The sequence below is a fragment of the Propithecus coquereli genome, unplaced genomic scaffold (assembly GCF_000956105.1).
Source record: "Propithecus coquereli isolate 6110/MARCELLA unplaced genomic scaffold, Pcoq_1.0 Scaffold83, whole genome shotgun sequence".
Classification (NCBI taxonomy): domain Eukaryota; kingdom Metazoa; phylum Chordata; class Mammalia; order Primates; family Indriidae; genus Propithecus; species Propithecus coquereli.
Genome location: NW_012154507.1, coordinates 3,780,096 through 3,797,546, shown reverse-complemented (window position 1 = coordinate 3,797,546; position 17,451 = coordinate 3,780,096). Strand labels below are relative to the sequence as shown.

At 37.7% G+C, this 17,451-nt stretch overlaps 1 protein-coding gene across 1 annotated transcript in view; it reads left to right on the top strand.

The window, feature by feature from the left end:
- Positions 1-4,547: 4,547 nt before the first annotated feature.
- The window catches only part of CGRRF1 (cell growth regulator with ring finger domain 1), a 23,627-nt gene continuing 10,723 nt past the window's right edge, over positions 4,548-17,451 (top strand). Inside the window, exons 1-2 of the mRNA XM_012663838.1 lie at positions 4,548-4,756; positions 13,933-14,072. Of these exons, the coding sequence (XP_012519292.1) occupies positions 4,653-4,756; positions 13,933-14,072 (244 nt within the window). The 5' untranslated portion in view covers positions 4,548-4,652. The remainder of the gene's footprint in view (positions 4,757-13,932; positions 14,073-17,451) is intronic.

The window sequence follows — 17,451 nt, the reverse complement described above, 5'->3', positions numbered from 1 at the left end:
CCAGGTGTCATGCAGAACTGAGGTCTCATTTTCCTGCCCCTTGTCATGAGATCACATGAACACCTTGTGCAATTGGATACTGTCTTAGGGAGAAGCAAGAGAAGAGGGAGGAGAGAGAGGAGAGACTAATAATTTTTCCGAAAGAAATCAACTACCTAAAAATGGCAATTAAACTTAAAGAGACTAAGATATATTTTGTTGATAAATTTAACCTCCATTGCCTTCTCTTTTTTCCCCCTTTTACTACTCAATGGGGTGGGGAAGTTTGAAGAGCAAAACTAAATCAGTTATAGATAATAAAGAAGAGCCATTCTTCCTGTTCATCTGAGAGTTTTTTTTTACCCTAATATAGATATTTTGTGCTGCCAAGTAATCTTATGGAGAAGAACTTTTTTCATTCATTTATTCATTTATTCATTTAGTAACATGACTATCAGACATATGCTAGGTACTGGTGGCTCAAACACAATTAGGTGCCATTCTGTGCTCAGGGAGCTGGGTACCTAGCAGGCTAAATAGACTAGCGAGCAGATGCTTACACCAGAAACAGGAGGGCTCCCGTATAGATCCATACTGGGAGCTACGGGAGAAGCATCTCCCCGGGGTTAGGAAGCATCTAGGAAGGCTTCCTAGAGAAGGGAGCTTCAGAGCTGAGTCCTCATGGATAACTAGAAGTCAGCCAGGAGAAGGAGCAGGAGAAAACAAGAAGGGCTTTTCAGGTAAGGGAAGAGCATATGCATGGCCAATTCTGGTATCTGAAAATAACTTATTTCACTGATTTTAAGATTCCCCCACCCACACAAACACACATTTTTAATTTCTCTGAAATCAGGATGCACTCAAAAATCCACGGCATCTTTCAATTTTTATTTTTGGTGATAAAGTAAAGGTGCACCTTAAAGTACTCTAATGTGAATCAAGTTTAAGTTTTGGGGCCCCTCATCTGTATAGGCTCCTTCCAAGGCCTTATACTTAACTTTGTATTTGTAATTTTATGTTTACCTTCTCAGAACAGATTTCCCAAATAGTATGAGCTTCAGTCCTCACAAACTCGCATCCATCTCTAGTGTGTTTTAGAAGATTGGTAATTCGGTGGAGCTGAGATCAGTGTTTGTAGGTAGTGAGGGAGAGGGGTTGAAGAAGGGGAACAAGGATGAATGGTGAGAGATTGGAGATTTGGAATCCAATTTCAATGAAAGACAGTACATCCATTTTTGGTAGAAGAGCCAGAAACTTCAAATTCTGCCTCTCTGATGTCCTGTCTCCACTCTATTATTAAGTTCTGTATACTTCTATGACAGAGACTCCTAATTCTCTTTTAAACTCTTTTTGCTCCTTCTATAAATAATAGAACTCTCTATTTTAGCCAAGCACATGACTACCTTGGGCAAAGACAGTATTTTCCAGTCTCCCTTGCAGTTAAGTGTGAGCACAAGGCTGAATTTTGTATATGTGGTGTCTCCTTAAGTGGAAGTGGTGTCTGTTTTTCCCTCCCTTTCCTCCTTCCTGCTAGCAGGAATGTGAACATGATGGCTGGAGCTGGAACAGCCATCTTGGACCATGAGGTGACCTTAGGAATGGGGGCCACACATTTCTTTTGGTGGAAGAAAATGGAAGGAATCTGCATCCTTTGCACTTGGAGTGCTATATCGGCCCTGCATCACCTACCTCTGGACTTTCACTCAAGAGAGAAATAAACTTTTATCTTGATTAAGATGCCATTATTGTTGGTTTTCTGTCACTCACAGATAAAACTATTTCTAACTAATAATTCACTACAAATCCTCATCACTTTCTTAATCAGAGTTAGTAATATTTCTTACCTGATCTTTTGAAAGAATCTATTATTATAATAATCGATATCCCTATATTCACTCATATCTGCCTCAGCCTCTTTCCAATCAGCTTTTTATACAATAGCCAAAGTGATTGGTACAAAATGCAAATAGATTGTCATACTCCCTCTCCCCCTTTCAATCATGTCAGTGGCTTCTTATTGTTCTTAGTATAAATTTAAGTAGTTAAAATGGCATGATTTCTATATGGTCTGGGCCCAACGTGTCTCTCCATCTTCATCTCATACCACACTCCTCCTCACTCTCCATACTTTAGCCACCCGGCCTTTCAGTTTCTCAAGTGTGTTGTCATTTCTCTTACCTTAAGGCCTTTGCATGTGCTGTAGCTTCTGCCCTAAATGCTCTTCCTTCCCTCCTGTTCGTTTGCCTGGTAAACCTCTCTCCATCAGATCTCATCTCAATCACCTGTTCTTCAAGGAAGCTTTCCCCGATCTACCATCTATTCCCGCATTTACCCATTGTATGCTCTCATAGCTCCATGTTCCTCTTTTTAATAACACTTATCATTAATTCTGCATTTATATCTTGTTCAAGATTCTTTGGTTAACATTTATCTTTTCCTTTAGATGATGAACCCCGTAAGAACAGGAATATGTCATTTTTTATTATTGTACCCCTAATGCCTTCTGCAGTGTCTGGCACATATCTGGCACTCAGTAAACATGTTCCGAATAAGTAAATGAGAGATAAGTAGAAGTCAAGTCATGTAGAAGAGGGTGTGCCAAACAAGGAGCTTGGGAACTTCATCCTCAAGGTAATATAACATGACGATCAAGGATTTTGGGCAGTGGAGTAAAATACGTGCTATGGAAAAATCTTTTTTGCCAGCACTGTGCAGAATGCATTGGAAAGAATCTATGTTGGAAGCAAAGAGACAAGTTTCAGTGGCTGTAGCAGATATCCAAGTGGGAAGTGATAAGGGCTCGAGTTATAGTAGTTTGTGATAGTTCCTGTTCTTTTTGAGAATCTTCAGTGTAAATCGGCTTGGGTCTCAGTTTTCTTCACTTGCTGTTTGGGATTTGGCTTTCATGGCCTGGTTAGTGCATTATCCTTATTCATCATTCCAATAGTTGCTGCTATTTTATTATCTGTTCTTTTTGTTTTTGTTGATTTACATTTTTAATCTCTTTACTGTAGTTGCAGTAGAGTTTGAGGAAGGAGTGAAATTAGCTGCATGTGTGTAATGTCACTTTAACTTGGAACTTCCTACATTTTTGTTTCATTATGAAAATTCTTTATTGTTTTTTTGCAATAAAATTGCCTTTCAGATTGGCCAAAATTTTTGTTAAGTGACAACATCAAATGATGACAAAACTGTGGTTGAAAGGGTGGAAGTACAAATTGCTACATTTCTGGAGAACAGTGTTTCTCTAGTATTAAAAATGTATATTTTTTTGTATCAAAGTTCCACTTCTAGTAATTTATTCTAAGGAAGTAATTTAGCTTTAAGGACAATCATTGCAGTGTTTTTTATAGCAATGAAAAGTTGTCCAACAATTGAGGGCTGATTAAATAAACTATATACTTTCACAAATCAGATATATAGTAATTAAAAATTATACTATAGAAGCAAGTTTCTCAAACAGCACCATTACAGAGAATTCTTGGTCATTTGTCAAAGATATGTGAGACCATAGGACAAAGTTACTCATCTTCCTCAAGCATAAATTTTATTGGTGACTTGGGAGTGGGGCAGAGGCTACTAGTTACCTCTCCCAACGTCCATTCTCCCTTTCTTCCTCAGTAACAAAACCATGATTTGTAGTGGGGGATATTGCTGCTCAGAATATTAAGGCTACATATCCCCCATCTCTGCTGTAGCTAGGTGTGACTTTATAAATAAACACAAACCATTGAGATATTAATAAAGTGTTATGAAAGGTTTTCGGGGAAGCTACCTTGATGGAGCAACGAGAGTGAAGAAAGGGAGTGGGCATTTAGCTACTTTCTGTACTTTTAAAAAGCTTCTGCACGGTTAGAATTTTTTTTTGAATTATTATTCAAGTGCAAGTGAATAAAGTTCAAATGTTTCATTTAATTATAATTTGAGGAGTGTAGGAAGAGGAGAAAAAGAGGAAGATATGGGAGGAGGACGACTGTTTTTATTTCTAAGAGAATCTTTGATAAGCAATGCTGATTTTCCTCTTATGACTGAAGTCCAATCTGAAAAAGCTGACAAGGCTTGTATACATTGCTTGTGGTAGAGACTCCTTTTTATGTTTTCACTGTGCCTATTTGTTAGTCTAGATAAAACAAGAACAGCTGTGGGGTTATTTCATTTTGTAGACCCAAGATGCCTGCCCTCCGCCTCCCAAATTTGCTTAGGATCTAATAGCCAGGGTTTCAGAATTTAGAAACGGTGCGCATGGATTTCGATGCCCTCTCTCTGGCATCAGAAAACCTGCATTTGCCTAAGTCTTGGGCAGAAGTGGCCCCAATATCTATTTAGAATTTGCGGGCAGAAGACAACGACCATGGGGTCAGACTAACGGAGAAGATGCTCGCTGGGTACCAGCCCCGGGCGTCGGGGGCGGTACGAGTCGGGCCCCGCCCCTCGCTTAAGCCAATAGCTCGGGCCGGGAGCGGGAGGGGCGTGGCGCGCCTTGCAGGCGCGTCGTGATTGGCACGCGGGCTCCTGCTGCCCGCGAGGCTGCTCGCACGTCTAGCTTACGAGAACCCCGGGCGAGTGAGGACCTACGAAGTTTGTCCGCTCCGGGGCACCGTAGTGGCTTTTGCCCTGGCCGGCTGGGCTGGGCCGGGCGGCTGGAGCTCAGCTCAACCCGGAGGGAGACCCTGATGGCTGCGGTGTTTCTGGTAACGCTTTATGAATACTCGCCGCTTTTTTACATTGCGGTGGTCTTTACCTGCTTCATCGTGACCACCGGTCTGGTACTGGGATGGTAAGTGTCCCAGGGCTAGGGGCAAGGGACGAAGGAGTGGACAGCGGGCAGTGGGGTCCGCGGCTGGGGGCCTGCGGGACTGGGACGCCTGAGGCCGCGGGGGATTCGCTCCCCCAACCCCCAGTGCCGAGGCCCCCCACTTTGGGAGGAAAACAAGGTAGGCACTGCACTTGCGTCACTGCCCTGCATCACCGCCCTGTCCCCCGTCGCTGCGGGCATCTGGGGTGGTTCAGGATTGGGTTATTTTACCCAGCTTTATTTCGTTATCAAGCAGCCAGGAATGGCCTGATCGTGGTGCTAGGATAAAGTGCTTGTCCTGCAGGCTTCTGTCCCAGATTTGGGCCTCCTGTGTGCCCAAGGTGAATCAGTCACCTGTGATACAGTGCACAGACATGGACAGTAAACGAGCTTAAGTGTTGTATTTCTGACTTGAACTGAGCCCTTGACCTCAGATCTTTTAGCGTAACTTATAACTGAACTCTGTTAGCGTTTGAGAAGTTAACGATTTCTGTACATATTCGACACCTTTTGAAATAACATTTCGTCGATAGAATTATAAAATCATAATTTTGTATTTCTAAAAGACCTAAGAAATATGTTACACTAAGGGGTAGAGCCAGTATACCTATTGGAGACAAGGAGAATGGACTGTTAGATAACCCCCGAGCAATTCTAACCTAGTGGTTCTACAATTTCTCTCTTGAAGAGATGCCATTGTATCATGCTTAGACAAGCCTTATAAATAGGGCTAGTGGAAACCATGTTTGTAGTCCACAGCAGTTTTTCTAGGCTGCAGCCTCCAAAGTCCCTTTGAGAAGATTATATTAATAGTTCCAAATGTATCAAACAGTAGTTTTAAGTGAATAACAATCATGACCTGAAGAGGTCAGAGAGAACTCCATTGAGGAGAGAAACATGAGCTGGATTTTGGAGAATGAATATTTTAAAAAATAAATGGAGCCGACTCTGTATAGTAGGGAAGAAAAGGCATTTCAGAGAACATAGCATGAGCAGAGGGGCAGAGGACAATATGTTAGTGAATGAAGCAGGCTGTGTAAAACAAGTTGAAAAATACCCTTTGATCACATATATGTGATTAAAGAAAGGATACAGGCCCTTATCAGTTTCTGAAAATATATGCCATCTTTAGGAGCTAACCAAAGTTTTAACATTTCCATACTGCCCCCCACCCTGCCAGCAATAGAGCATAAAATACCATGTATTTGGGTGGGGAAAGACAAAGACCAGACTTACACAATTTGTTATTCTTGACCCGTCAGATTTTATTGCTGTTATTCATTTCAAGAAAGTTTGTAACTGGAATCAGGAAGGTGTTGCCCAAGTGAGAAAAGCAACTGTACCACAGGGGTTTTAAATGACTGTAGTGTTAGTGTTATCCTCTTAAACATAATTTTTTTTTTTTTTTTTTTTTTTTTTTGAGACAGAGTCTCACTGTGTTGCCTGGGCTAGAGTGCCGTGGCGTCATCTTAGCTCACAGCAACCTCAAACTCCTGGGCTCAAGCGATCCTTCTGCCTCAGCCTCCCGAGTAGCTGGGACTACAGGCATGCGCCACCATGCGCGGCTAGTTTTTTCTATATATTTTTAGTTGTCCAATTAATTTCTTTGTATTTTTAGTAGAGACGGGGTCTCGCTCTTGCTCAGGCTGGTTTCGAACTCCTGAGCTCAAACAATCCGCCCGCCTCAGCCTCCCAGAGAGCTAGGATTACAGGCGTGAGCCACCGTGCCTGGCCAAAACATAATTTTCTTCTACCAAGGAAAATAGTAACTAGTTGCTAATTGCATTATATGCTTAAATTTTTGTTTTAAATAGGCCAACTAATTAGATATCGTAGATACCTATATTTAGTACTGGGAATAGGAAAATGAGTGAAATCCATATTGATAATCATGCTGGCATCTGCGGGTGAAGGGTAGTCAGAAGCTTTATGTTTGTAGTGCTTAAGAGACAGACTTTGGAGTCAGACAGACCTAGGTTCAAATCTAGGCTCTGCCAGGTTTAAGACTTGGTTTAAAATTTTAATAATTGCCTTATCACTCCATTAAGGTATGACTTTTACAAGGGTGGAAGCCCAGATAATTGTAGAACTTTTGGAAGTCTGGGCTAAGCATTGCTGAGGTCACAAGACCATGTAAATGCCAGTCACTTCCATCCTGGTTTAGGCCTAAGCAGTCACCTTGAGGCTAACCCAACCATTCTCTCCATCTGAGTTAGCCCTGCCTGTATAGATAAACTTTTTACTATGTTTATTTGCAAAATTAAGCCAAGGTCACATATTTATTGACTAGAAATGATGAAAACTTGGATACCATCTGGAGCTCATTAAAATATCTATTAGTACCCCAGCCAAAAGGTAAACTAGTTAATCCACCATGCTTTTAACCCTTGTGATTTTTTTTTTAACCTCCCAAAATTTAATCCCTAACGGTCAGCTGTTTTCTCTGTCATGGTTCTTCCTTCAGTACTACTCTGAGTTTTTTCCCATTGCTTCTTTCCACTGTTCTCTGTGTCTACCTAAAATGTGTGGGAGTAGAGAAAGAACAGGAGCATCTGATTATTGAAATCCCAATAGCAATAGCAAAGCATCATACATCTAGAAGTGTGGTATTTCTCTTTATGTGGTGGTTTTGGTAGCTTCTACCAGGAACTGTGCTGAAAGGATTCCAGAAGACCATCACATCCTTTAGCAGTTTCAAATAATTGGGGATCCTGACTCAGTAGCTACTCCCTGCCTCCTCTTGACTATAGGTTATTAAACTGTTGACCTTGACTTCATACCACCCTTTTGTGAATCTGGGGCAGAACTCTAAACCACAGTTCTCCTTTATTAGCTGGCTGCCTGTCTGGCTTTGCCAACAAGGGAGGGAAACTGAAAGGCTGAAAGAGGATGAAGGGACTTGCTGCTTCCTATTGATTCCTTTTCTCCTCTGTCCTACCACAATAGTGCCTCACTGCAGCAGGAACAGTTGGTCCCCCTTGTTCCAGTTTATGCTTTTCCACTCTGCTAGAACCAGCCTTATGCACCCCCTTAAAGATACCAGCATCCTTTCCTCAGATCTGAGTCCCAGCTCCATGGGGTCCCTCTTCCAAATTTCTAAACTGTAGTAATTCTCTTTCCTCTATTCTCTTTCCTATGTTCCCTTGTCCTAGGAGTGATAGCTGCTTCCTGCTGTTACTACTTCTTTGGTACTCAGTGTCCTCTTTTTGCCTTTTTAGTTCTTCAATATCTGGTTAACATTTTTTTAAATATTAAATTCTCTCTGTTAAAATAGCTGCTGTGGTTTCAGTCTCCTGACTGGACCCTTACTGATAAAGAAATTATTACTAAGAATGGGTTCCTGACAGAAAAACCCTCGAAGATAGGATTTGGGGATTGGTTTGGTAATTTCTTCAGCTCCTTGCTAATGGGAGATAAGATTCTAGTAATCCACGGCATATAGTAATATCACAATTAATCTAATTACTACCTTTGGTTGATTGTGATAAAATGATTTCTGAAACAGGTGCTTTGGGAGACCACGTGGCTAAAAAGCACTTGACTATTATGGCAGTAATGATGAATACAATGATTGAGGGAGGGGTAAGATGGTTGCTTCTGAGTTCACTGGAGCACTAGCAGTAAGAAAATGACAAACTCAGGTTTTTAAACTCTTAGATCAATCAAGTGTTAGAGAATCAGAAAGCTTCCATGGCTCTAAAGCACTTTATTTTGTGTAGCAACAGAGCCAGCCTTGCTAAAAATAGAATAGTTTTCACTGTGCCGGTAATAGAATTACAAAGTCTTATCAGTGTCTCATTTAGAATATTAATTAGAAAAAAGTGGAACCCTGAGACTTGAACTGGGGACATCTAAATACACATGGACAAAGCTAAGAATCTTGAAACCCCAGTCACTGTGAGCCTCCCTTGTTGATAGAAACCACTTTCCTGCCTTCCACATGTGCAAAAACTCGCCTTTCCTTGCTTGACGATCCTGTAATAACCTCACCTGGGGCAGTTGCTTTGCAAAGGGATATCCATACTTAAGACCTACTTCTGTTACCTTTTTGCCAGGAGGCCTAGATCTCTGCATGCTCCATAGTGTAGTGACAAAATCAGACCTGATTGGAAATAGCCTATCCTCTGAAAGAATTGCAAAATTTTTCTATTCGTATCCGTAGAATTCTAGGGAGTTTGTGTGAGAATGGATTGTAAGTTTGGTAAGCCTAAAGATAGAATGTTAACACTAGGTCAGATCAAAGTCATTGAACTGGGTATATTCTCAAGAAATTCTGGATCTAAAGTGTTAATTCATTTTGTTGACTAAAACTTGGACTCAGTTGTGACCTATGTTTCATAAGATGCTTCCTGCTTTTAAATTTCCCTATAAAGACTGCTTTATCAGCATCCCACACATTTCGATAGTGTCTTCATTTTTATTCAGTTCATAATTTAAAAAAAATTCCTTTGTGATTTTTTTTCTTGATCTCTGTGTTTTTTTTTAATTTTTTTTTTTTTTACAGCATATTATGGGGGTACAAATGTTTAGGTTATGTATGTTGCCCTTGCCCCCCCTCCCTCCTCGGATCTCTGTGTTATTTAGAAGTTTGTTATTTAGTTTCCAAATACTTGGGAATTTTTAAGATATCTCTGTTATTGATTGATAATTTGATTCTGTTGGGTCAAAGAACATACTTTTTATCATTTGACTTGTAAATTTATTGAGACTTATTTTATAGGCCAGAATATGATCTCTTTTTGGTAAATGTCCTAATGCACTTAAAAAGAATATATATCTACTGTTGTTGGGTGAGATGTTCTGTAAGTGCCAATTAAGTCAAATTGGTTGATAGTGTTTTTCAAGTCTTTGGTATCCTTACTGCTTTTCTGTGTATTGGTGCTACCAATTATTGTGGTAATGGGGAATATTAGAATTTCTTACTGTAATTATGGATTTGTTTATTTCTCTTTGCAGTCATATCAGTTTTTGCTTTATATTTTCAAGTTCTCTTAATGGTATGTAAACATTTAGGATTATTTTGTCTGCATGACAAATTGACCCTTATATCACTATGAAATGTTCTTCTTTATTCTTGGTAATAGTCTTTGCTCTGAGATCTGTTTTGTCTGGTATTAATATAGCATCCAGCTTTCTTTTGATTAGTGTTAGCAGGTATATCTTTTCCATCCTTTTATGTGTAACGTATTTTTGTCTTTTATGTGTGTGTATAGATACACACACACACACACACACACACACACACATATATATTTTTTTTGAGATAGAGTCTCACTCTGTTGCCTAGACTAGAGTGAAGTGGAGTCATCATAGCTTGCTGCAACCTCAAACTCCTGACCTCATTCTCCTGAGTAGCTGCAACTACAGGTGCGCACCCCCATGACTGGCTAATTTTTCTATTTTTTGTAGAGATGGGATCTCACTCTTGCTCAGGTTTGGTCTCGAACTGCTGTTCTCAAGCAATCTTCCTGCCTTGGTCTCCCAAAGTGCTAGGATTACAGGTGTGAGCCACCACACCTGCTGTCTTTATATTTGAAGTGGGTTTCTTATAGCACCATATGCTTAGGTCTCATGTTTTTATCCAATTCGATAATCTTTGCCTTTTAACTGGGAAGTTTAAATCATTTAAATTTAATGTGATTACTGATATAGTTGGATTTAAATCCACCATCTGGCTATTTGTTTTCTATTTGCCCCATCTGTTCTTTGTTCCTTCCCACTCTAGTTCGGCCCTAATTTGCATTAATTAAGTAATTTATGTAATTCCATTTTATTTCTTTTGCTGGTTTATGAGCAATAACTTTGTTTCAGTGATTGTTTTAGGGTTTGTAGTATACTTCTAACTTATCACTGTCTACCTTCAACTAATATTTTAAAGAGATGTAAGAAAAGGATTATATTCCCCCACATAGTAACCACTTCAGTGCTATTCATTTCTTTGTATCAGTCCGTAGTCCCATTTATTATAATTTCCTTCTTCCCAAAAGACCTCCTTTAATATTTGTTGTTGTACAAGTCTGTTGGTGATGAATTCTTTTAGATTTTGTTATGTTTGAAAAAGTCTTTATTTCGCTTTTGAAAAACATAGGTATAGAATTCTACATTTTTTTTCCCTTTTAGTTCTTTAAAGATGTTCTGGCTTTCATTACTCATGATAAGAAAGCAGCTGTCACTCTTTGTTCTTAGTATGTAGTGTATCTTTTTTCTTTGGCTACTTATAGGATTTTTCTGTTTATTACTGGTTTTAAGCAATTTAATAATTATATGCCTTAGCATAATTGTCTTTGTTTTATTGAGGTTCTTGGATCTGTAGGTTTATAGTTGTTAAGATTTGGGGGAAGGTTTTGGCCATTATGTGTTCAGATGCTTTATCTGTCCTCTGCCCCTCCTCTGCCAACTTCAGTTACATGTGCAGACTTCAGTTACGTGACTGCTTGAAGTTGTCCCTGGGCTTACTGGTGTTTGTTTTTGTTCAGTCTTTTCTTCCTCTCGGTGTTTCATTTTGAGTGCTTTCTACCATGTTGTCTTCAAGTTTACTAATCTTTTTTTTCTGCGATATCTAATCTGCTGTTAATCCCATCCAGTGTTTTTTTTTAAATCTAAAACATTGTATTTTTCATCTCTAGAAGTTGATTTGGGCTTTTTTTATATCCTCCATGCCTGTGTATAATATGCTCAGTCTTTCTTTCTTAAACACATGGAATATAGCAATAACAACTATTTTGATGTCCTTGTATACTGACCCTATTATCTGTATCATTTCCGAATCTATTTCTATAGATTAATTTCCTCAGTATGGGTAATATTTTCCTGCTTCTTTGCATGCCTGTAAATTTTTTTATTGGATGCTATATATTGTGAATTTTGTTATTATTGGGTATTGGGTATTTTTGTATTCCTATAAATATTCTTGAGCCTTGTTCTGGGTCACAGTTGAGTTACTTGGAGACAGTTTGATCTGTTAGGGTCTTGCTTTTCAGCTTCATTAGGCAGGACCACAGTGGCCTTATCCAACTGTTTTATAAAATTAAATTCATCTAGAGTGAATTTTTATTCCATTTGTTAATTTTATTGGCTTCCTCTCAGTATTGGATCTCTTCGTGTGTTTTGGAATTTTAGTTTGCAACCTAAATTTTAGTGGAAGATTTTTTTTCTTTTATTCTTTTCTTTTGTCCTCATCCTCCCTGTTTAGCCATTTTATAATTATCTACACCCAGATTCCTAGACCCCCAGTCTAGGACCAGGTCTTATAATGACGGTTCTGTGTCGTATCATTATTGGCCTAACCTAGTGCCTGGTTTCAAGTTGTGAACCTGATTCTGGCCTTTGTGTGGAGTGGACAACCTATGTTGATCTCCTTACTAGATGAAGGCTTAGTTGCCACTGCATGCTATCAGATTCGGAATGCATCAAACCATGGCATCAGCTTTACTCATTACTTTGCGTTTCTTTCCCTCTTTAGATCCATAAAGGTATTTGTGTTTAAACCCAGCTATGTCTCTTTTTTTCTAACATTATAATAATTTTCAAACATAGAGAATGTTGAAAAGAATCATATAGTGAACGTACATTTGCCCTTGCACTTAGATTCTACCATGAACATTTTATTATAATTTCTTTTTTTTAAGAATCAGTGAAATGGAGATTCTTTTTTTTAAGAACCACTGAAATGAAGGTATAATTTCTTTGTTATTTAGCTGTCCATTTATCTGTCATTCTATCCACCCATCAGTCCATCTTTTGTGATGCACCTCAAAGTAAGTTGTACTCTTCACGCATAAGTACTAAAGCATTGCATATTATTGGCTAGAGTTCGGTGTTTGTTTTTCTTTATAGTTCTTTTTTTCTTTTGAAGTAATGTTTACATACAATCCAGAAGCAACTATTGTTCTCTTTTTTATTTCTACCATAGACTAGTTTTGCCTGCTCTAGAATTTCATATTAGGGCATCGTACAGCACGTACTCTTGCATAAGGCTTCTTTTGTACAACATGATGTTTTTGAAATTTATCCACGTGGTTGTCGCAATAAGTTTTTCCTTTTTGGTGCTGAGTACTACTATTCCTTAGTTAAATATATCACAGTTTGTTTGCTCATTTCAGTGAGGTCTTTCTGAGTTCTCTTTTTATTTTGTATCTATTACTGCTATGTGTTAGGAGAGAAGGGAGCACATCAAAGTACGACCCTAATTATGCCATCTTAAACTGAAGTCCCCTAGTTTAACTGGTGTGTATTAACTTAGGTTATTTATTTAAATTCAGTAAACTTAGCTGGACTTTTTTCCTGTTACCTATTTGTCCCAGAAGCTGGTTTTTAATTATACTAGGAATTGAGTTTAGTCCCTTTCATTTACCTATTAAGTCTGTTGAATGCACATTATCAGAATTTACATTTTTACATGAAGTTTAAAAGTAGAAAATATCTTATGTAAATGAGGGGCTATATTTGGTGTTTTAAAGTTCTCTTGTCCCATACATCATATCATATAGTCTTTATATTGAATATATATATTTTCACATTTTTAAAAAATTCAATAATTCTATCATGTTTTTGCTGTTATATTAAGTATAATTTATTTATAATCACTATATTCCTTTGTTGTTGTCAATAATATTAACAATAGAACTCTTTGTTTTCAAGAGTATGTTGATTCAGCCAACTGAAAAATATATAGCCCTTCCTCAGTATCTGGGGGGGATTGATTCCAGGACCCCCGCCTATACCCAAATCCCAAAATACTCAAGTCCCTTATATAAAATTATGTGGTATTTGCATATAACCTACACACATCCTCTGATATACTTTAAATCATCTCTGGATTATTTATACCTAATATTATGTGAATAGTTGTTATACTATATATTTTTTATTTGTATTATTTTTATTGTTTTTTTCCCTGAATATTTTCAATCCACAGTTGGTTGAAGCATAGATGTGGAACCCACAGTTACAGAGGGCCAACTGTATTGCAATCCTGTGGGATCTCTAATCTCCCTTAATTCTAGACTAATTCTGTAAAATAATGTAAATTGACTAACTTAACCTTTTTCTGACATTTATGTTAAAAAGAATAGCTAATGAAGCACAACATACTTTTGATATAACATAAAATTTCAACATTTGTTAAAATGTTTTATTTTATTTTTACCTTTTTTCAGGTTTGGTTGGGATGTTCCAGTAATTCTGAGAAACTCAGAAGAGACCCAGTTCAGCACAAGAGTTTTCAAAAAGCAAATGAGACAAGTCAAGAATCCTTTTGGCTTAGAGATCACTAATCCATCTTCAGCTTCAATTACAAGTTGGTGGCTGTTTTCCAAAGATTTTCTCTCAGTGTATACCCCCTTTTTAGCCCTTTTATTTTTTCTCTTTGCTGCCTTCCCTTCATTAGGCTTTCAACAAAGATTTATTGAGCATCTGTTTTGTTCCAGAGACCGGACTGTATACTGTAGATACAAAGATTAAGAATTTATAAACTTTGCTCGTAAGGAATTTATCAACTAGTAAACAGAGACAGATATGTATACAAAGCAGGATGAAGTTTTATAGGTGTTAATGAGAGAAGTTTATTAGAACTGTGTTAATGAGAGAAGTCTGTTAGGGCTATGCCATTTTCATTGGTCTTCAGTAAAGTAAGAAATTTTGTGTTATGTCTAAATACAATTAATGTAAGGTTGCTAACCTTTGGAAGAACAACTCTCTTTTAATCTGAAATTATGGTATTTTGGTATAAACTATTTTGATATAAAATGCTATTTTTGTAGATGGTAATAACAGATGGCAACTGTTTGTTTCTGTACTTACTTGGAAAAATAAATTGTCTGCTGGACCATCTAGGAACCATTGGAGTGAATTATCTTTATAATTCTTATCTTTATAAGAAATGGTTAAATTTGCTAAAGTGAAGAGGCATATTCAGGAAAGGCTTTATTAAAAAAAATATGCTGAGTCTTTCTTATTTATTTATTTTTCTTTTCCTCTTTTTTTCCTTTTTTTTTGAGTAGAGTCTTAAAAAATAAGTAGGTGTTTACCTCTTGGGTTTGGAAGAAGTTCTAGGTAGAGGAAGAAGCACTGAAATAGGTGAGAAACAGAATAAAACATTAGAGAAACAATAAGTAGTTTGTTATGGATAAAACATAGGGTGGGACAGGTAAGAGAGAAGAGTGTAGGAAGACTCAGGTTCTTCGTATGGGTCCTCCCTAGACAGATCCTATTACCATGATAAGGAGAGCAGGAGGAACAGCAGATTTTGGAAGAAAGGCAACAAATTCAGTTTTGAACTTTTGACTTTGAAATGCTTTTGTGGCAGTTACATAGAGATAGAGAGGCAGTTCTAGATACAGTTCTGTAGCTCTTCAAAGATTTCTGGGCTGGGACCCTGTCACTTTTTATACTTGCTCACATTTCAGGTACCTTAAAAACAAACCACATCTTTCTCAGCTTTTTATTTAATTTTCACTACTGCCCTATTTATCTTCTTTTGTTCACAGCCAGCTTCTTAAAAGCTGTTTGCATTTGCCTTCTCCTCTTCACCTGCTTCCCTTTTACTCCTCAGGGCAGCTTCGTCTGACTTTTCCCTGTATCTCTCTGCTGAAATGGCTTTCTCCAAGGTCACTAATTACCACTTGTGCCCTGCATCTGTGACCACCAGCAGTGGTCAAATCCAGGGGGAGCCTTTCAGGCCCAAGTTAGTGCTCTCTGCATTATTTTACAGAGTTGACCGGTCCTTCCTTCTCAACCTCCTGCTCCCTTGGCTTCTGTGGACCATTCTTGTCCACTCATCCTTCCTGCCTTTAACTTCCATAATATAATCACTTGTCAAAAATCAGTTTGCTTAGTCAATATGGATCATCAACCTTAAGTAAATCTTGATTTATAGGGAAGAAGTAAAAAATTTCTTGTTGTTCCTCCTTAGCTGTAAATACTATTACCCTATGAATTGGTGGAAAGTAGGACCCTCCCCCCACCCACCCCCAGTAGTGGATAAGGGTTCATTCTGACATTTTTCACTTTGGAAAACCAAATTTTAAGATATGACACAGAGAAAGCTAATTTGTTTAGAAGATGATAGGTTGTGTATGTCTGATTAAAGTATACAGAATAGTGGTGGTTCAGTGACCTCCCGCCTCTATGGCTGTGGACTTGAATCTGCTATGAGTAGTACTCAGCAGAATAAAATTGAGTTGTTTAAACTGTGGAAAGTTGGGTGTCATTAAAGGTGTCAACATAGAACATTGAATTAATATTGTGACAATATTTTTGACATTTTAAAAGGTTATTTCATTTGATGTATAGGTGGTTTTAAAAATCCAGGTTATGTTTGTTTGTTTACCACTGTACCCAAAGTGCCGGACATATATTAGGGGAAGAAGGGGAACATCTGGAAACCTAATTTAACTTGAAAATAAACCAGAGCATCAGTTTTAATCTTAGTCATTTGGTTCTGTTTACTAGTGTTACGCTGTTAGGGATTTTTTTTGTCGTTGTTATGTAATGATATTGTGGATTTGTGTTTCCATGTCCTCAATATACAGGCTTTAATGAAATTGAAAATATGTACTCGGTGTATATTAGTTGGGTTGAATTGATTTGATTCGGAAATTCTGCTGTCCTTTGGTAAATAGCTTCCTTGCTTCCTTTACTGCAGCTTATTCACCCTGGTAAGAGCTAACATAAAGCAAGAGGGTGAGGCAAAAAAACATACATGGCATTTTTGGAGGAGTTTGTGAACCTCCATTCCCTAAACCTAAAACTTTCATCTCCCAGTACTCCAGCTTGGTTATCCTCATGCATGGTCCCCTTTTTATTTAATATATTATTACTTCTTCTCTCATAGAGGTTCTTCCTCAAGAAGGTTTGTAGCTTTTCTGCCCCATTGTGTCTCCTCTTTTTTAGTGACTCAACACATTTGGCTATAGTCCTAATTTTCTTCAATTTTTTGCAAGGCTGTCTCTTAAACTCTGCTTTATTTGCCTACTATAGCTAGTCTGGGTAAGGGCAGGGTGAGAAAAGTCACACTCATGCTACTTCACTTAATTTTTATTCTGAATTTTCTGATTTACAGCTATGCCCCAATTCTTTTAATGCTATTGATCTAAGATGGTTTTATGTGTACACTGAATTTTGGAAGATAAAAAAATATAAAAGTGGAAACCGTCTTTCCAAAAAATTGTGAAAAAGTAAAAAGAATAGTTTTGCATAAGAGTACTTGAACTATTATCAGATAACGTAAATCAGTACATTCTCTTCTCAGTTTATGTAATGGACAAATTTATGAACGATTGTGGAGAGTAGAATTTTATAGATTCTATAGTTCTAATTAACTTCTAATATTAATTTCAGAGATATTATTGTAAAGTCTGACTAATATCCAGTTGTCAGTGGTCTCTGACACTCTCCCTCTTTTGGTTGACTATACATTAATCTCTGGAACTCTGATTTTTTTTACAAAGCAAATAAACTGGATAGTTTTATATGTTCTATAAGCCGTAAGTTGAATTTTTCTTTTTTAAAGGGCTTATCCTTCCATTGTTCCTTTTTAATGTAAACATACATATATGTATTTGTATCTTCTTGTAACATAAACAGTAGCATATGTATTTACTTTTCGCCACCTTGCTTTTTTTCATTTAGCAGTATATTCTGAAGATCATTTTATAATAGTACATATAGAGATTCTG